Source organism: Euprymna scolopes, chromosome 1, assembly GCF_053919585.1.
Source record: "Euprymna scolopes isolate OS-2025 chromosome 1, ASM5391958v1, whole genome shotgun sequence".
Classification (NCBI taxonomy): Eukaryota; Metazoa; Mollusca; class Cephalopoda; order Sepiida; family Sepiolidae; genus Euprymna; species Euprymna scolopes.
The window spans coordinates 24,922,801-24,945,011 of NC_136482.1; the positions used below are offsets into that span (position 1 = coordinate 24,922,801).

At 33.6% G+C, this 22,211-nt stretch overlaps 1 protein-coding gene across 1 annotated transcript in view; it reads right to left on the minus strand.

Annotated features, from left to right (window-relative positions):
• Positions 1-6,646: 6,646 nt before the first annotated feature.
• The window catches only part of LOC145287829 (acyl-CoA dehydrogenase family member 10-like), a 116,429-nt gene continuing 100,864 nt past the window's right edge, over positions 6,647-22,211 (minus strand). The window contains exons 18-22 of the mRNA XM_080135735.1: positions 18,125-18,283; positions 14,440-14,612; positions 11,663-11,806; positions 7,376-7,453; positions 6,647-6,921 (exon numbers count right to left, since the gene is read on the minus strand). Coding sequence (XP_079991861.1) covers positions 6,781-6,921; positions 7,376-7,453; positions 11,663-11,806; positions 14,440-14,612; positions 18,125-18,283 — 695 coding nt within the window. The 3' untranslated portion in view covers positions 6,647-6,780. The remainder of the gene's footprint in view (positions 6,922-7,375; positions 7,454-11,662; positions 11,807-14,439; positions 14,613-18,124; positions 18,284-22,211) is intronic.

The following is a 22,211-nucleotide window of genomic DNA, read 5'->3' on the forward strand; positions in this document are numbered from 1 at the left end:
AAAAATTGCAAAAATGTTTTTATGGGTATTTAATGATTATTTATGGGTATTTATGGAATTTTCTTGAATTTTTTAAAAGTTTTCACAATATAACTAAAATAAATACATGCAGAAATTGTTTGAAAAGCCAGTGCTCTGGAGGAAGAGAACTCTGGCTTGAAAAAATGCCTGGACAGCCCTGTTAGCATTCCCTGGTTGGGCTGCCACACTTGATTAGCAATAAACTAAACCCTTCTCAAAGAGTGGGAATGTAAAGCCTGAGAAAGCAGACTTCTTCGAACTGCACAAGTCGTAGGACCATACATCTCAACTAATAGAGAACAAACCATCTCAACAATGGCCTAGACTTGGGTTTTCCAACCAGGGCTCCACAGGGATTCTTTAAGAGCTTGCTAAGTGTTGCTTCAAAATATACTGATAAACAGAATATTATGCCTTTGTACATACATGCAAATGCATTTTTCAGTTGATTTTTTTAATCTACTTTTCTATATGTATGAAAATATTGTTGGAAATTTTTAGAGGTATTGTAACAATATTTTCAAACAATCACATTATTTTTAAAAAAATATGTCACAGTTTGAAAATGTTTTCTTTTAATTATCAATAAATTTGTTTTTGTTTTTTTTTTTTACCTAGCCGGTTTTAAAAAGAAAAATATTGCTTTTATTATGAATGAGAAATAAAAGATTATAAAATATTTTCTTGTGTAAGGGTTCCTTGGGATACACTATCATTGGAAAGGGTTCCCTGAAGGTAAAAAGGTAAGGGAAGACTGGCCTAGACTCTGCTGCCTTTGGAGCAAAGTGAAATGTAGAAGTAATACTTATAATGTTTAAAAAATAATAGAAATTTAACTCCAAAATGGCCGCAATTATAATAAATGATTTGGAGATCAAATTATAGAGAAGAAAAAAATGTCTAAACTAAAAAAAGATGAAATTTCAAATAGTTTTCTTATTTTTTTATTACATTAATGTTAGTGAATTATTTTAGAAATAAAAAAAATAAATAATCAACATGGAAAAATACTGATCCATTTTTCAAAAAATTTCAATGAAATAAACTGAATTTTAAGCAAACAGATATTTCATAGATATTGAGTGAGTAAACCTATTAGTGATGGGATGATTCCAATATTTATCTCCAAATTCCAATACAATTACCAATTCTGATTCTTTTTAAATTTCGAAATATTTTGTTATAAATTTGTTGTTTTGGATTACAGTAAAAAAAACATGTCATATATGCATATATTTTTGCAAATGTAAAATAGCACTTGTGGTGGGTAATCTAAACTGTTGTTTAAAATCAATAAATATTCATCATTTTATCATTAGTACCAACAATGGAAAATTAAGTTTTTCAACAAAAATAAATTTAAAAAAAAAAAAAAGAAAAGAAAAATCAAAATAATTATTTTTACCATCAGAACAATGCACCAACTTTTCTGATTCAGTACCAATACCATAAAATGTTCTAATTTTTCTGGTTCCAATTAATTATCCCAACACTAAAACCCACCAGTATATAAAATAGTTGGTAATAGCAGGAAATGAAAATTCCACTTGATAGACTCAAGGTGAAGATTACCAGACTCTGGAAATCAAATGAAACAGATATAGCATCACACGATTCTAAGTGAGAGTGGGAGAGAGAAGACATCAGTTCATTAGGAGCAGACAATGCGTGAATATGAAAAATGAGATGGGCTGATGAAATATACATTGAGAGCATTGCCAAGGCTGCTACAAAGGTGGGCTCTCTCTACCATGCCAGAAAATTACTTATGCCTGAAAGTATTCTGTACCTCTATAAGGCCACCATTCGCCCATGCATGGAGTATTGCTGTAACATTTGGGCTGGTGCATCTGCTGCTTGTCTCTAACTCCTGGACAGGGTTCAAAAGAGAGTCGCCAACCTGATAGGTCCTGAACTGTCATCTAAGCTTCAGCCTCTGTCCCATCGACGAAATGTTGCATCCCTCTGCCTGTTCTACAAATATTTTAATGATGGCTGCTCTGACGAACTGCAAGCACTTGTACCTCCTCGACGTGACTACCCCCGACAAACCCGACAAGCAACTAAGTTCCACCCTTTTACAGTAGAGATCCCTAGGTGTAAGAAAACCTTTTATTCCAATAGTTTCTTCCCCAGAACTGCAAGTCTTTGGAACTCCCTTCCGGGATTCTACTTTCCCAACTGTACTGATATGCAGAAGTTCAAGTGTAATGTGTACAAACATCTTTCTACTCATCTCCCTTCATAATACCCCTGCAACTTATGTCCCCGATAGTAGCCCCCTACTTCAAAGTGGCACTTGCCTTGTTTGGGGTGAAGATTGAATCAAAAAAAATATATATAATTAAATAGTGATTATCAATCTCTCTTTCCCCTTCTCACTTAATTGATCAATAATTTGAAAGAATGATCAAATTGAATAGATCTCTTCTGTCTTCTATCAAAATTTAGGCAACTTAGTTCTTTTGAAAATGTAAAGTTTTGATTTTAGATGGCAATATAACACTATTTACGTGTGCTGAGCAGCACCAAATCATCTTGCTTATGGTCAGATGTGATAGTGGAGTGTTTGACATGAGTTTTAAGAGATCCCAGATTTGGGAGAAAAGAGAGAATGTGTTTTTGCTGACATATTGTGGAAAAAAATAAATTTCACAACAAAATAAAATAGATATTTGGGCTTCACAGTGTCTGGAGTGACATACACATGATCTTAGAAATAAGCAATGTGTTTTTGTCAAGTAAAAGACCATCCAAAAAGGGAGATAATCGAAATACTCTGTTACGAGAAAGAAAGTTGGAAAGACCACACAAGGGAGAGAGAGAAGGAAAAAGGGAAAAGAGAATTAAAGAAAGAGAATTAAAGAGAGATATGGATTAAGAGAGAAAGAGAAAATGAATTCACAAGGGAAGGAGAGGAAAAAGAGATTCAGAAGAAGAGAGAAGAGAATAAAAAGGGTAATCTCCAAACAAGAGGAGGAAATGGTAATCTCAGAGAGATAAGACATGGATTTAAGGTTTCCATAAACCTTTTGTTTAGCAAACAGAAGAGACTTGCTTCCTGGCCATTGAAGAATGTGTATCAACTTTTGGGCTCTCACCCAGGGCTGGAGATCCTCAAAGGGGCTAAGTGGAAGATCGCCTCTTTTTCCTCATCCGACCGAAAAACATCTGAATTTAAATTGAAAATTCCTGCATCTTGAAACAGTTATGTTGATTATATCCAAAAGAACCCAAGTAATTTAACTTTTCTATTGCACGATTGTGAAATATTTTATGCAATAAGTATTTTCATTTATAAGAAAGTAATCTCTGAGTTATTATTGACAGTTATTTATTTACACCACAACCAAGGCTAGACTTCATGGAGAAAAGCGATATACCAGCAACACCAGAGCACTTACAAGAACTCAACCTGACGACTGACAACAGACAGTGTTAAAGGTATTGCCACAGAGACTTAGGGTTGTGTAGATTTTGTGCACTCTGAGTATCAGAATGATGATTTCCGGAAACAGTGAGTGTCTGGTCACATTTTGAAGGGCCTGTCACTAGATGAAGATAAAAGTGTAGCCACTGAGACTTAGGGTTAGCGTGGCGATAGCCTGGTTATATTAATTGGTCCCATGAAGCAGGATTGCACCCCCCTACCCCACCCCACCCACCTGACATGGTTACAGCAAGCCCTTAATATGGAAAAATCACAAAGCGGGCATATATAAGAACAAGCTTCTACCAATCTGTGAACTTCCATGTGTTTTTGAAATAATGATGACAACTTGGTTTTCTGCATGTATGACAAGGTTGAAACACAACACTTACACATTACCATGGAACTGCTTTTCTTCAGACTCAAACCGTCATTAGTGGACCAGCTGAGACATTATAAATACTTTCAATTTGAGCAAATAATTTTTTCACTTCTACAAAACTTTAATAATGAAAATTAGACATTTACTTTTTGTATAATAATTTCCAACAAGCAAATCATGGAAATTCAGTATTTGTTTTTTGTTTTTTTTCCATTGAAATTAAACTTTTTGAAATCTCAAAATTTTATGAAATGTATGAATTCTATGAAATGTCAAAACTTTATGAAATGTATGAATTTTAGATGATATTTTCATTTGATGGCAAGAATAGAAATAATTTTTGCATTTAGATTTATTTTGAATAAATCGATTTGTAATCACATTTTTTCAATACAAAGAAATATTCAAGTTAAAACAAATTTTGTTAAATTTATAGAGATGTGTTCAATTTCTGATTTTACACATTTTGATTAAAACTTTAAAACTTTTGTAATTAAATTGGGAGGAAATCAGTTGTTTAACTGCTATTACTACTGCATCGGCTTTGGATGAATTACATCTCTTTGCTTTAGAATATACGCGTTGACAGCATTATGATCATGTTGCTGAACTAAGGACAAGATAAGCACAATCATTACAGAAATAGATTTTAATTGAGATGAATATTTTTTGATATCAAAGGCAATGAATCATGAGAAGTTATGGAAACAAATATTTTTAGATCCAATATGGAGTTTGTTTTATCAAAAATAATGATTTCTATACAGGTTCTAAGGAGACATGTATGCATACCGGCTTAATAAGGGCCTTCATATTCGTTTAATAGGGACCATACACTGGTTTAATGGAAATATTCATATTTGTTTAATAGGGAATCTTTACACTAGTTTAATGGGGATCTTTATACTGGGTTAATGGGAATTTTCATACTAATTTAATGGAGATCTTCATATAGGTTTTATAGGAATTTTTATACTAGTTTAATGGGCATCTTCACACTGGTTTAATGGCAATCTCCATATAGGTTTAATAGATATTGTATACTAGTTTAATATGAGCCTTTATATTTGTTTAATGGGGGTCTTTATACGGATATAATCACGATATCTATTCAAAATACAACTTGTAAGTGAAAATCAGAGTGCATCATTGAAACAAAAAGCAAAATCCCAATGAATTTATGTAAAAAAGCTGACATGAAAATTGATTTGCCGCCATGTCATCTCAGCAGAGTCGATGCTGTACAACTATGAACTCAATGCTGGTGGCGTTTGCATATTGCAAAATAGTGGTAAGTGATTTCACCTGGTTTTACCAAGAATGATTTAAAAATAACAACTCTGGAAAGGCTCCAGCCTCATGACACAGTGTGAATAGAAAAGGAGGATCAAACATGTGACATTGTAGAAACTTTCAAGTTAGTCACAAATCAAAGCTGGTTGGATATCGTTCACTATCTCAAGTTAATTCAAATTCACTAAACAATGGCATAAATTTTATACACGTTTTTATCACAAATCTATACATGAATAAGTCAACAAAAATTGAGGAAAAAATAAGTTTAATTTTGACTGTACTTTTATAACTAATAAAAGAGTAAACAAAAGAATTCCATCTAAAATAAAATTCACAATCCTTTCTGTAATTCAACCATATTTCATACAAATAGCCTTCACTCTATGCCTGTCTTGGTCACCCAGTTTTAATCATAAATGTCCAACAGTCTTTGCTTTATCAGCATTTAATGATACACTTTAGCAATCATTTCATCAGCAAGTCTGATTCTGAATAGAGTTCACAATCACTCGATATTAACCCTCAAGATTATTTCTATGAGGTTATCTCAAACATAATGTCTATCAGGTAAATGCTAACAAATTGTGCATAGGTGATAAAAATGGGTTTATATTGTTGTCTTTTTTAAGTAATATTTAATGAAAAGCCATTTTGACTTAAAATCTATTTAGTACAACGCATGTATTCGGAAAAAAAAAATATGTCTGAAATGTGTAAATGTACTAGAATGATCGATAGTTTAACAAAATGAAGTCTTACAGAACCAGAAGTGTTGTTATATTATCCATGCCACCATGTTCTTTTTTTTTGTATCACTCAAGATGAAAAATGTGTTCAAACGCCTTTTTTTTCTATTACTCTGTCATACCAAATTCATTTTAATTCCAAAACGTTTTTAATGGCATAATCTTGAAAAATATATATCAATGTCTATATAATAATTTTAATTTAATTTTTTTAAGAAACTGTTTAATCTTAAAGTCATCATTTATCGCCATAAAAATAATTATTATTCCTGAACTGGAAAAAGCCATTACTATTAAAATCAGAAGCAGTGTCAAGAAAGAAGAGTTATTGATAATTTTGCAGTTCTTATCCAGGTGTGATTATCTTTGAACAGTGATAAAATAAAGGCTGTTGGATATCCATGACTGAAACTTAGTGGACAAGTCAGGCATAAATTAAACTTTATGTGTACTAAATATTGTTTGGTGACAGAAAAGATCTTGAATTTTATTAACAATTCCATGGGTGGCATTTAATTTAGGTCATCCTGTAAAAAAAAATCTTAGCTTAAATGCTATTTTTTATTTAGGTCTTATAACTTATACTAAAATGCAAAATATATTTTTTTTCTATAATTGAAATGAAACAGTTGTTTTTTTTTAGCTGCACTTGTTTATAAACTTTTAGTGAAGAGATGGTTAAGAATCTCAATTTTTTTCAATGCTTAAGTCATTTACTACATCTTAATTCAAGCATATTTTCACATCACAAATAAAAAACTAACTTTTAAATCCAATTCTAGAACTTACTTTATCAATTTCGTCTATTTTGATCTGACAAGTTTTTTTGTCTTAAAAACAAGTTCAATAAAAAATAAGTTTACAATTTTTAGGTTCTTTGGGAGCCAAAAAGAAAAAAAAAATCACTATTTATATTTTCTGAATTCTGCTTTTGCAATTGATTGTTGATGCACTGCATCTGGTCCATCAGCTAGGCGAAGGATCCGTGCCCAGGTAAACATATTAGCAAGAGGTAAATCAGAATGAAGACCAGCAGCACCATGAGCCTGAGAAAAAAAACAAAAAAATTTTTTTTAATAAAATAAAAATTGTTTGTAACATGAATTTAATTACATGGAATTTCCAACCCATCTATATGCTAATTAGTTAATAACCACCTATATGTTAATTAGTTAATACCTAGTTTGTTTTTTTTAAGTTGAATTTTCGAGAAATTTTTTAGATGAATTTTCAATTTTCAACTCCAATTTTTAAACCAAGTTTACAATACCAGTTTTTCAAACTGCACTTTCGATACAGGTTTTTGTGACTGAATTGTTGATATAAATTTGGAGGTTGAACTTTCAATAGCAGATTTTTACATATTTGAGATTGGATTTACAATATTGTTTTCTTTGGAACAAATTTATAATCTAGGATTGTAATTTTAAAATTACAATTTTGTATTTTATTTCAACAGATTGCGAACAAAGAAAAGCTGCTTAGAATTATGAGACTCACTTGAATTGCCCGGTCAATCACACGAATGGCCATATTAGGAGCAGCAACTTTAATCATAGCTATTTCAGCTGCAGCCGCCTGTAAAGTTGCAGAAGAAAGAAAATGGAATTCATTTCAAACAGAAGAAAATATACTTTACACATAGCAAATACATATGCACACAGGAGAGTTTGAATTATCTACTAGGCAACATCATCAAGTGTCTTCAATCTCTCTGTACAACCTAACAAAGATACTTCAACCTGTAAGGAAACCTTGATCAAATATTCAAAATAACATAGTATTCAAAGCTCAAATAAGATCCCCATGACACAACTATACACTGGTTCATACGAGAGATGGTGGAGTGAGTGTGAGTATGTTTGTTTAATGGCATTTCAACCTCTATGGGTCATTTAATGTCAAGAAAAGGTTTGTTGATATAGAAAATTTTCAATTTATTATAAAGACGGTTTAAATTTCTTGCAAAGTTTATCTTCAGAAGCAAGATGTTTTAAATTTCCCGAAAAGTTTGTTTTCAGAAGTAAAAAAGTTTGTTTTTCTAAAGTAAAATGTTATTCGTTTAGTTTACAGGAGTTTGAATAAATGTGTTTCTTAAGTACTTTACAATTTGTTGATGCTCCACTTCTTGGAATATTTTTCCAATGCTTGCTATTCCAAAATATTTCTTTAGAGTGTGTTTGTGTCAGTAAATGTTTGATTGTTATTTGTTGATGTGCAGTTTGATGCTTCCTCTGCCTTGATTAGGTATGAATGAGTTAGTTTTGTGTGTCCGATCCGTATTCGGTTCAGTGCAATCTCCTTCTTCCCTTCAAAGCTTTTTGTTTTTCACTTCTGATTCTTGGCTGATGCTCATGCAATTTGTTCTGTGCACTTATTCCGTTCATTCAGAACTGCATGCCTGTGGAACTCTGTTCCGTCTGCCTGCTTCCCACCTGACTACAACTTGGATGTCTTCAAGTCCAACATTAACAAATTCCTAATGAACCGCCCCCTTAAGTAAACACTTCATCAAATCTCCACACTAACATACTGTACTTGCAATAACCCTTATCCCTGAGTGGCTTCCGGGCCTTGATAAGTGGTGACATCCATGTAAAAAAAAAAAAAATTCCATTCTTCTTGCCACCTGTTTGTCAGATATTCATTAATTTTTCTTTTCAGGTATTTGGATTTTTTCATTTGATGGTTTGTGGCTTCTCTAACCAGTTTGTCTGCTTTTACATTTCCTTGAATGCCAACATGGCTTCTTATCCAGGCTATTACAATTATTTTACCTTTTTTGATTATTTCATTATAATCCTGTATAATTTCTGTGATAAAAGGGTGTTTAGTTTTTCCCTATTCAAGGGCCATGATACAGGATAGGGAGTCTGTATATATGATGAACTTTTGTTTGTTATTGTCTTTAATGTATTTGAGTGCCATTTTGATGGTTTGTAGTCCAGCTGTGTATATTGAAGTATCACTTGGTAGTCGTATTTGGTATTGGCTTTGCTCATTTGTATATGCTGTACCTGTTCCATTTATGGTTTTCTGTGTATATTTCTTTGTATTCTGCGTAGTTTTCTCTAAGTTCTCCGAAGTTGCTTCTGTTTGTTCAATTATTTGTATTGTTTTTCTCATATTTAGTGAGTGTTAGGTCAATGTTTGGTTTATTTAATGTCCATGGTGGCCTGTCATTTATTTTTTGTGTAATTATGTTGTCTGGTTTTTCATTGATTTGAAGTATTCTTTCTTTAATTCTGTGTTGAAAGGAGGGTATGCTTTTTGGTTTCCTTGAATAAAAGTTTATAAATTGTAGGTTGAAGATAGTTCCATATGTTGGGTTTTTAGGGTTGCTTTGCAGTTTTGTTGTGTACTGCAAAGCTAGTTTTTCCTATCTTAAATGTAGGGGTGGTTCATGGGTTCCTACATGCAGGCTTTCCATTGGTGAGATTCAATAGGCTCCCAGCCTTGATTCCATGTGGTCAGTAATTTTTTTAAGTAGGATTTGCAAATGGAGCTGTATATGACACAACCGCATTTGATGTGTATACGGTATACTTTGAGCAGTGTAGCCTGGTCTGCCTCTTCAGTCTTGTTTAGATATTATTTTTAAGATGTTTATTGCTTTTAAGCATTTTTCTTTTAAGTTGTTCTTTGAAGTTCAGTTTATTATCAAAATTGATAAAGATCTCCAGCTATGGTATAGCTGGAAATGTCTTCTCAATCATTAAATCATTTCTCTCTGATAGGTTCATAAGAGTAGTGGTTGATGGGAAGAAATCAGAAGCTCTCAGTATTAATGCTGGGGTCCCTCAGGGGTCCATCCTAGGCCTAACTCTCTTTTTGATCTACATTAATGATCTTCCAAATCACATCCTTACATCATTCATAGACATTCATGCTGATGACACTACCATCTATGGTAGCACATCTAAAACCGTAAACGACCAAGTTCTCTCTGATTTTCTCTCCTCTGATCTTCAGCAAATGGTACAATGGGGAAAGAGGTGGCTTGTAACTTTTAATGCATCTAAAACCAAGCTTTTATCTTTACATCATCAATGCTCTAATCCCCATCTGGCATAAATTGAAATGAATGGCTTTCGTCTTGGGAAGGCCTCATGTTTTGACAAGCTTCTGGGCTTGACCTTTACTCCTGATCTTAAATGGAACACATACATTAAATCCGTTGCCAAGGCCGCTGGAAAAATGGTGGGATCTTTCTATCGATCCGGTAAATATCTCACTGCTGATGCAATTCTCTATCTATATAAGAGCCAGGTATGTCCAAGGATGGAATACTGTTGCAACATCTAGGCAGGAGCTGCTAGAAAGGACTTATCCTGCCTTGATAGAGTTCAAAATAGACTTCGTAGCCTCGTAGGGGGATGTCCTTTTCTCTTCCTTGCAACCTTTTTCTAATAGAAGAGATGTTGCGAGTTTGTTTCTGCTTTATTGTTATTTTCATGGAAAGTGCTCGGCTGAGCTCCAATCTATGGTCCCCTCTCGACAGACTTTCACAAGAAACACCTGTCTAGCAGAAAACACTATCACTAATTTCCCCAACTCTTTATCTGTGCCTAAACCTAAACGTAGATTCCATGAACAAAGCTTCTTTCTTAGAACTGCATGCCTGTGGAATTCCGTTTTCCTGCTTTGCAGCTGACTACAATATGGTTGTCTTCAAGTCTAATGTAAACAAGTTTTTGATGAACTATTCCATATAAATTAACAAATTTACCAAACTTCCATTATTAATGATTACTACATTGTCCAATTTCTACTGTACACTCTTTAACCCTTATCCTCGAGTGGCCTCTTGGCCTTGATAAGTGGTGATGCCTATGTAAAAAAAAAAAAAAAAGGTTCCTAAGAATTTGATATGTTGTACTACTGGTATTAGTTGTCCATCTAGTTTGAGCTGTGGGTCAAGGTGGTAAATTTGTTTCCGACAAGTAGACAAATGTGATTTTGCTTTTGGTATTTTAAATCCATTTTGATTAATCCAATGGTCTATGTTGTTGCGGCCATGTTGCATTTGTCTTTCAATAGTTGGCATGTTTGGTGATGAGCTGGTTATAGAGAAGTCATCAATGAATAGTGTTTTTTCAAATCCCACGTTAACAGTTTTAATTATATCATTGATTTTAATTACAAATATGGTGATGGATAGTACACTACCCTGTGGTCCCACTGTTTCTTGTATATATTGGTCTGATATTATGTTCCCAAGCATGCTTTATATGTTCTGTAAGACAGGAATTCTTGGATAAACATTGCTAGGTTTTCTGATTCCCATATTATGAACATCAATACATATGTAAAATTGAAATAGCTTAAAATATTTCAATATTGGTATACATAGAAAGAGTTTGATAAGCTAAGAAAGAATCTTTTTAAATTTTTAAATCCAATTAAAATTAAGGAAGTTATGACTATTTTTGTGCCTTGCACGTTTGGATATTTTTCCCTCTTTAAGACCATATGCGTTTTGTCACATTTTTTGCACTACTTTTTCAGTAAAAATGCTATATCTTTGTTAAAACACAAGATTAACCAATGTGTGTGAGCTGCGGCATTGTTAACTATGGAAATAATTGTATCTTCTCTCATTCTAAAAATTCTAACATCATACATATATGTGTGTGCGTGTGGGGGGTGTATATAATCTCCACAAACATATATATATTTAATAAAACGATACATAGATATGCACATGTAAAATTCAATTGTTTTTTACAACAAAACTTGATTACAATTTATATATTGTCATTAATTAAACAGTTGTTGCAAGTTTACCTTATTCCCTACAGTGTCCATCATGTGGGCAGCTTTTAGCACCAACAGTCGCGTTTGTTCAATTTCTAAACGAGACTCGGCAATTTCTGACTGAATCGTTCCTTGCTCAGCTAAGAGTTTTTGGAATGCTGTACGACTTTTCACCTGCATTAGAAAAAAGAAATCTAATAAACAAAATGAAAATAAAATACATCATGAATCCACAAATTCTGTAAATGTTTCTGGAGGATAATCACATAATGGACTATGGAATCAGCTGTGTGATGTTTAAATCCAACTAACTCTATAGAAATGAGACGCATTTCTGTATAATACTAGCAGGCTACCCCATGCTGCCGGTCAAAAGATACACTTAAATATGATATTTTTATTCATGCAGATTACATGTCTAAACAATCTGATATTAAAACTGATATATAATAGTGAGATCAAAACTAAAAATATATATGACTTGGGTGTCATCAGCTAGAATCAAAACCAAACATACAACTCTCCACCCTCAATCCTTAACATTTGAGCTACACCCATATTATATATATATATATATATGTGTGTGTGTGTGTGTGTGTGTGTGTGTACGAGCAGGCCGCCTGGCATTGCCTTATCATAAAATACACTTAAACATGCTATTTTGATTCATGCAGATTTCATATTTATTATTATATTATATTAAATCCAATATACAGTAATGATTTAAAAAGGTTTTAAAAAAAATGACTTATGCGTCACCACCTAGAATCGAAACTAAAATATTTAGCTTATGATTTACTTTTTCCTTTGATGTTAATGCTTGAGCTATGAAGACATGTTTGTTGAAAGGCTAAAAATCAAAACATGAACCAATAGCTATTACGTTACGCATGCATATTTGTAATCTCGTCGTTCGACCATCACTTGGCAAATTCCATTTTTTTTTTTTTAATTTTCACACTTTTGCACCAATTTTCCCCAGCTAAAACCCAAATATAAAATTTTGCATGGGTTCAAATACCCTATAAATTAAGTTTCATGTCTGTAAACCCAAAACTGACAGGAGTTTGGTGAGCAAAATTGTTTAAACAAAAATATATATACGCATACATAAATATACATAGAAAGAGGTTTGTGTTTACTATAACCTTTTTACACAAATACTACGCAAGTATAAATATTGTGGAATATCTGCATGAATATAATTACACATAATTTTAACTAAAGATGATCATCCCATAAGAAAACTAAAAACCTTAATAGGGAATTAATTAAAATGAATGCTTAAAAGAATATGCAAATTAGCTAGATTTTTTGCAGATCAATGCAATTCCATGGCCTATATATAACAAAGTTGTATTTTCATTTTAAATAAATAGAAAAAGGGTTTTTAATATATCAATACACAAAAAAAAAAAAAATTTATAGGAGTATAGATATAATTCACCTGTCATTCTATTTTAAAAAATGGATCACCCAATCATTGAAGACAAAATGCAGGATGTCAAGCAGGCATATAAGAACATCTATAAATGCACCTGTCATCCCTTTTTTTAAAAATGTGATCACCCGATCATTGAAGACAAGATGCAAGCAAGGTTTTATAATTATATAGATTAATATGCAATGAAAATTGTTGCATGAAAGGAAAAACAAAATCTTTTTTATATATGGTGCTACCAGATCAGGCTGTCCGAAGATATCAGCTTCCTGTCTTAAATGTACCAAACATCGATATAATTTTTTTTCTTTTCTATTTGTAAATTATTTGAATTATGTTCTACAAAGCCAAAAACAAAAAGCAACATTTTTCTCTACAAAATAACAAAACCAAACACCATGAGTAAATAGTTGAAGGAGATTAAAAAAAATAAAATTGAAGCATACAAACTTTTGCTAAAATGATTGAACCCAAAAGGGGTTGATATGCTGAAAAGCAAAAACAACTCAAACATCATGAATAAATGTTTGAAAGTACAAAAAACTTAAAGCACAAAACCTTTGTTAAAATTGCTGGATTCAGCATTCAATAACCTCAAAAGGGTTGATATACCGTAAAACAAAACAATCAAATCTTTTTTTATAATAAAAATGAAAAGATTTTTAATTACCTGCACTATCCCCATTCAATGGAAGAAAGTTTGACAGTGTTTAAGAATGAACAATATTAAAAGTGGAAAGTTTTTTGAGCACCAGAAAGTCTGTCAGCAATTATCTTCAAGTGAAGAACATCCAGTGGACATCTTTCCTTGTTGCCTACAGGGTTCTTTATGCTGACTGACTGTGTGTGATTCCGAAAAGGGCTGAAATGGTTCTTTACAGAACAGATGAACTCAATACGCCCTATAAGCTGATTGTAGTCAAATTGTCTAGCAAGGACATTTCTCCTTGAGAGTAAAAGTCTTTATAACTGCTGCAACCCTATTTATACACTAAGATGGTGTATGCACCTCCGAAAAAAATATGCTCATGTTGGAACAATTAATCAAAAATTTTAAAATTTCTGCCCATTTTTCCATACAAGAAATTATTCATTTAATTGCTGTTTTTTTTTTTTTTTTTTGTATAAAACTTAATTTTCCATTTCTGATACTGATGATTACTTGTGAACCCATGCATGCCCACTCAGCAGCCGCCAATGTGAGAGACGCTGACATGGCCAGAAGAGAAGATGAAAGACAAGAAAACCATAGAAATAGCATTTGAGTCAGTGTTTACAGTAGAGCGAGAAGGAGATCATTGCTATTTACTTTCATCAAAATACAGTAAGAATTTTTTTTTTTAAACTGGTTACAAAATGAACTAACCCGATGAATCATCAACTCGAGAGCTCGCTCAGACATCCCAATCAGACGCATACAGTGATGAATTCGTCCAGGCCCCAGTCGACCCTGCGCAATCTCGAAACCACGTCCTTCACCAAGCAGGAGATTAGATGCAGGGACCCGCACATCTTTAAACATCAGTTCTCCATGGCCACCTATTGAGAAAAAATGAGATATTTGAAAAGTACAGTGTGATGAGGATTTTGTGAATTTTTTAAATGAAATAATCAAAATTATTCATACTATTTTGATTATTTGGAATACTGTTCTCATGTTTTATTGTGTCAGCTGATGTAACCTCCGACCTTATTTAGGTGTATCTGGTTGAATCAGGAATTTTTCTGTTAAAATCGGGAATCTGTGCAGAATTTCTAATGCAAGGACTCGTGGCATAATGGGTAAAGTACAAAATAAAATTCAATTCTTATTGACACTCTTTCTGAAGGACAAAGTTTAATTTTCAGTGCAGATGAAACTAAGAATACAATTATGAATTAAGACTTTTACCTGCTCTTGGTTGATGGAACAAGAACATGCTACCCTCATGGATTAAATAAAAGGGTTCAGTTTTAAATTCTGTACAAATTTGCGAATTTGACAGAAAGATTCCAGAGTTCAACAAGATACATTTGAAGATACATCAAAACAAAACATGAAGATCAGAATTTACATTGGTTGAAACGTTGCCCGAATAATGCACAAGATGAAAACAGTAGTCTGAATATCAGGAAAAATATTGGAATTGTCCCATCACTAATGGTGACGAACACCTTGCTTAAGGGTGTCCTATTCATGTTACAGGTGTTATTCATTACTGAGTTTTGAGAGAAATTGAATGATAAAAATAACTAAAAGTGAGAGAAATGGAAGAGGGAGAAGAAAGAGAATGGTAAGTAAGAGAGCAGAAGGAGAGAGAGTCTATTATGACATCACAAAGTATTGAGAAATCCTTTGCTTTTGTGAAAATTGTACAGGTCAAAAAGTTGGTGTTTTGTATATTGCTTTTGTTACAGTTGTTTAAAACAGTGAGCCTACTGAAATATTTTGCTATTTATTTATCAAATAATTAGTTATCAGCCGTAGTAAGGATTGAACCTTCAACCTCCAGAAGATCGTAAATTAGAATTGATTGATAACAGGATAACATTAAGTGTGAGTTAATGTGAGCAATTCTAGCATGAATTTGGGCAGCCTTAATCTTGACTGGATGTTTTGTACTGACTTTTATTGCAAGGGGTGTTCCAAAAGTAAGACCTATTTTTTTAACTAAAAAACTAAAATGCTGAAGAGCTATGAAGATGGGAGTGGTACTATTAAAACGAGCAACCTATTGTGTAATTTTTTTTTTTTTTAATTTTAATTATAATACTCATCTTCTAGTTGTTGTTTTCACGACATTTCCAGGTGAGCGTGGAGCTAGAGGTAGCGGTTTCGATCCCACCCAAAGCCGGTTGGTTGATTGTTTTTGTTTTACAGCATATCAACCCTTTTCGGGTTATTTAATGGCGAATCCAAAGATTTTGAAGAAAAAATTTTTAATAGAATATATTTGTTGTTTTCAAGTCCGTTTCTATTCAACCCATAGTTGGAATCCTAACAGGTACTACCACTCCGGGTCAGAGTGGACCTGGGAGTAATGGTAATTAAAGGGTGGCTCCACACTCCCAAAGCCCACAAGCTGGGGCGTCACCACTGGATATAGTTTAAGGTCATATCCAGGACCCCCATTGAGGGACTTTTACCCTCTGCAGGGGGGCAGTCGGTATATTCTAATGCCCCACCGACAGGGCCCCCAAAGCCCGTCAGAGGATTAGTTGACCAAACCGTGTTGAGATGACAATGGCTATTGAAGGCAGCAATTGCTGCGGATGTAGTTGGAGGATTCGACATTCCTATCCCGTCGCGGTTAACCTGACGAAGGCCAGAGGAATAATTGGCCGAAACGTTGTGAAAACAACAACTAGAAGATGAGGATAATAGTCCAAATAATTAAAATAAAAAAAATTATACAATTTATTCGTCTGCAAAATAATTCCAAAACTAATTCAATAATACAACCTATTGTGCTCCAAAATTTATTTTACTACATAGTCATTACCATTCTCAATGTACTTTTGCCAGCCTCTTTAATGCCTCAGTCATAAAAAGTTCAGAGTGTATTTTATCACTTATATCTGTTGCCACTTTGAAATCGACGAACCCATCTCCTGACTGTGCTGACATCATCTGAATCGGCTTCATAAACATTCAACAAGCACCAGTAAATGTTTATTGGTTCAATTTTTTTCTGCATGGAGGAATTCAATAACGCATCTCAGCTTCTGACACACATTCATGACAAGGGTTGCTTTCTTAGCATCTCACACCTTCGATATCTCTAACAGAAAAAAGAGGAAACTGTCAGGTCATGAACGCATAAGTTCAGTCATCATAACAATGTAATTAGCAATCACTTCTATTCCATTCAGAAGGAATAAAAATAGGAGGCATTACTTTTGGAAAGTCCCTCATATATAATATTTTTTAAAATAAATATTAACAATTATTTTTATACCTACAGGTACTAGCTTACACAATCATCAGTGTGGGAAGTGATAACTGCTGGTCAGGAGATTCAAACCTCCGTTACAAAGTCACCCTTGAATATTATTTCATGTATACATCTATAATATTATAGAGAAATATATTATCTATAAATTTTCAATACTGAAAAGAGCTCAATATACAAATAGAGCCGGGTAGTAACATATGAAAATATATTTATGGCAAACTTATGGCAAATTTATGGCATTTTTTGCCAGCCATCTTGCCTGTTTTCCAGAAAGTCTAGCTGATGTTAGCAACAAGCAAGGAGAAGGCTTCCATCAAGATATCAGCGATATGGAAGTTTGCTATCAAGGTCGTTAGGATGCCACCATGTTTGCAAGCGTGATGATGCCAGGATCCCCTATATATTTATGGCAAACTGGGTGCAAATATGAGCATCAAGTTACATTTTTTGCACAGCCATCTTGCCTGTTTTCCAGAAAATCTAGCTGATGTCGGCAACAAGCAAGGGGAGCGCTTCCATCAAGACATCAGTGACATGGAAGTTCGCTATTAAGGTCGTTAGGATGCCATCATGTTTGCAGACTACTGTTGGTCTATCAAGCGTGATGATGCCACACCCCGCCCCATTCTAAAAATGTAAAAGTCAATTTATGAATAAATAACGTCTATGCTTAGCATTTTTACAACTTCAAGCTTTAATTGTGAATATTTTGGTGTGATTTCATGAATATGTGTCTTTAAAGTTACATAAAAAAGATTGTTTCTTAGATCTGCCTGTTTTTATTGTAGCTACCGGCTTCCTACAGAGGCGGAGGGGTATACCATAGCAGAAAAACGAGACCTGATAGAAAAAAAATGACAGCATTTCTGGAATCAGCGCCTTTAAATTAGGTAAAAACAGTTAAAACATTAGAGGCACCATGACAATTTTTTTTTTTTGTTGTTGGCCAGTGTAATTATTGTCGAAAATGTTAGAAATATAACAATCAAAATAAGAATAGCAGTTCAAATAACTAAAATAATACAAGTGTTTTCAATCAACTCAAAAATTGTGAACATAATACATTTGATTTTTTTTTAAAGAGAAAATGTATGTGCTGTATGATAAGTGACTCACCTGGTGCATCATCATAGCCATAAACATTGAGCGGACGGAGGACAGAGACACCTGGCGTATCCATAGGAACTAAAATCATGCTCTGTTGTTGGTGTCGCGGCGATGTTGGTGATGTTTTTCCCATAAAGATGCAAATCTTACAGCGTGTATCTAAGGCTCCTGAAGAATTTAAAATCAAACAATAAATTCCAGTTGACCAAAATATTCATGTACATTAATATAAGTTTTCTTGAATATCAGGTGACCAATCCAAAAATGGTCGCATATGGAATCATTAATAAAATTCACAATCCTTTCTACAATCCAACCATTATTTTTTTTTATTATGTTTCACTATCACTAGTAAGACCAAACTGTTCGCCAACACAAGCATTCTGATGACAGTTTTCTGAGCCTTACTATTTCCGTGCTGGCTTATGACAAATTTGAAGTGTTTTGTTTGTGACACAATCACAAGAAAATTGATGTACAGGGCCAATGGACTCCCTTTATTCAGTTTAGTTTTTCAACAAATTATTCTCTTACCCAGACGTATGGAGTTCCCCAAATCATGAAATCTCATCTACTCCGTGCCTGTATAATAACCCTCCAGAGTATCATTGGAAGGAGGTTAACAGAAGCGTTCATCTCTTTGAGCTTATATACATACCTACTTACATACAGCACCTAATATTCTCAAATCATCACTGATCTAGTACTAACCAGGTTGAACGATGTGTCAATGTGATTATGCCACATATATAAATAAACTATAGTTTATGCTTGACTTGTCCACCAAGTTCCAGTCATAAATGTCTAACAGTTTAATTTTATTGTCATTCAATCATAAGCACACCTGGATGCAGCATGCAAAATTATCAATAATTTTGAGATGCTCCTCTTTTGGTACTTCCCTTATTTCAGCTGTGATAACTCTTCTCAGTTTAGTAATAGTCTGGAGATTGTTTGCATAGACACTGTTGACATCCATCTGTTTGAAGAGACAATGGAGTCCATTGGTGAATTGCAGTGACTGCTATGACAGTGCCAGCCTATCCTGGATCGACATGCTCTGTTGCTGATACCACAGATGTAGGTAGTCTGGTTTTTTTTTTTTTTTTTTTTTTTTTTTTTTGCAAAAACTTTGTTGCAGCCCTCTGTTGTCTATGCTCTCTCCTCTTTCTCTAATGTTGGTCTCATCTCCTCACTCCTCTTGGAGTGAGTCTTTACAGCTTTTCTCCAGCAGCTGTGGTATTCATGTCACAGACTATCAGCCTGTTGAGTAAATGCCATGTCTTGATGTCTCACTTGCAGACATCCCTGTAGTGTAGGACAGGTCTTTCTGCTGGTTTGGAGCAGATGGGGGCTCACCATGAAGAATATCTGTTGGGACATTATCTTTGAGATTACCCCACAAATAAAAAATCTTATCAATCAAACAATTTAACCTTAACCCAACTTTACTCTGCCCCAGGGGAAAATTTCCTCGTTTTATCTCAATCAGAATTTACACAAAAGAAAACTCATTTGCATAAAAAGACTTTAGTTACTGCACGAAAATAAGATAAGATTGTGGATTCACACAGTGGTTGCTACACTTCGTCCTGATCTCCTGATCACACATGATGAAAATATTCTAAACTCTAAAAAAATGGATTTTATGTGTAATTTATTTCTTTTTCAGAATTTTTTATAAGTTATAAAATTGCAAAAATAAGTTGAACATGTAAAATAAAGCAAAAAAAGGTGAAACATCACACTGTCCAAATATTTCTTTCCAAGAAAGTTTGCTTCTCTAAGGGCTACAAAATCTTCAAATCTAATATCAATAAACATTTGTCCTCATGAATCATAAAATTTTATAATTTTCAAGCCTTTCATATTATTCGTGATCATTCAGCAGTCAATCGATCAATCTTATTGACTTATCTCCGAGTGGCCTTTAGATTCGATAACTTACTTTTAAATATCAGATATTTGAAGGGTCTGAAGAAAACGTACATAAAAAAATAGTCCAAATACAAACGGCAGCTAATACAGGCATCCGAGAATCATAGGAAATAGTCGAAGGGAGATAACTCTAACCAAAGTAATAACTGACTACAGGCAAACAATATGCAAAGAAAACTTGAAAGAAAAATTTCATCAATATCAAGTTTAAAATTGAAGAAGCAATACTAATACTTCAGTTAATTGCTGCTGATGTTGTTAATAGTTTGGTCGGTAGTTGAAGATGAGTTCACAGACACACAAGGAAGAGTTTCTTTGAGGTGAGGTCGTTTGTAGTATTACTATTACAACTACTCAGCCGATCTGGACAAAATTTTGTATGGACCATTCTTTTGATAACGTGTAGCGAATTAAATAATTAAATATCATGGTATCTTTTTAAAAGAACTGATACATGCACATAAGTGTCAATAATATGAATGTACTTGGTAAAATCCTAAACTATTGAATTTAGCATTATTAATTATGGAATATATATTCTAGGCAATAAGGTGGGTAACATGGGTACATTATTTTTTTTTTGTAAAACTTATATTTAGAGGGAGCACCAAAAACATAATATACATTCACAAAGAAAGTAAAAAATTAATATTTAAAACTAATTCAATACTTATTTTTAATACCCATCCTGGGGCTAGTATTCTACTAGTGTGTATATATATACTACACCGATGAAGACTGAAGGATCGGTCAAAAATTATGTACCTGTAAAAAAAGTTTTTTTTAATTATTTTCATATTATTTTGTATTCCTGCACGTCACCAATTGAAAACGAATAAAGAGAAGCTTTTATACTTTTCGTATTCGTTTTTATACATTTCCATTCATATATATATATATATATATATATATATATATATAGTAAGTTATAAAATATTCAGTGTAGCTAAATCGCCATATATATTTTACATCTGCGGTAGATCTAGTAGAACAGAAACCATATTGCATGTCATTAAGAAGGTTATTTCTGCTGAGGTGGTTGACTACTTCTTTATTTAATATGGATTCCAGCAACTTACTCGTGACACACAGGAGACTTATTGGTCTGCACTGAAAGCAATTCCCCTAAAAGTTCGAAATTTTTGGATTCCGATTAATCATCCCAACACAAATATATATATATATATCACTTCAAATGTACACATGGCGACATAACAAAATGTTGGAAATAATTATGGAATTGTTGAAAACACAATGTGAGACAGCAAACCAGCAACCTGTTACAGTCAAGGAACCAGTAATTCAGTTTCACAAAGAAGGTGAATGCACTGTGAGGAAGGAGAAAACTTCTGATGTGAAGCTGCTGAGTGGAGCCAATTGCTTGAAAATTTCTGTGGATCTCACATAATCCAAACAGAAAAGTAGCCAGACATTGTAGCATGGTCCAATTCAAAGAAAAGTATCCTCCACATAGAATTTTGGGAGAAAAAGCAGGAGGAGCACACAAATGGAAGAAAACCGATATGAGACATTGCATGTCGACTTTGTAAAAAAAGGTTGGAGATGCCATGTGATTCCTATTGAGGTTCGTTGTTGTGAATTTCTAGAACACTCAGTCATTTCGTTTCTTATGAAAATAAACTCATGGGCCACAATCTGAAAGTTGCCTCTGATCGTCTTAAGAACACAGCTAAATATGCATCAAGCTGGATTTGGTCGAGAGCGAAAAGATTCAGCATGAACAGCTTCCGTACATTTATATCCGATCTACCTCTGCATTCCATGTTTAAAAAGGATGTGTCCTCTATAGTAATAGACCTGACGGAATGGTTAATTGTAGGTATTGAACGTTTCATACCCTCGAAAAAGTTTCAGCAAAAACCTAACAGCCAGCCATGGTTCTCTCCAGAATGTGCTGCTGCCATTGCGCACAGAAATCACTTTTTCCACTGTTTCCAACGTAATAGATGTATAAAAACTAAAGCCGCTTTCAGGACTGCCAGCAACCATTGTAAGAAAGTAATAAAGAATGCAAGAGAGTTGTAGCTGAGCAGCGGCTTGGTTCCCACCAGTTTTGGCAAATAGCAAACAGAATCATGAACAGAAGCGTGTGCTCCATCCCAACTATTATCAATGGACCTGAGGTAATCTCGTCAGC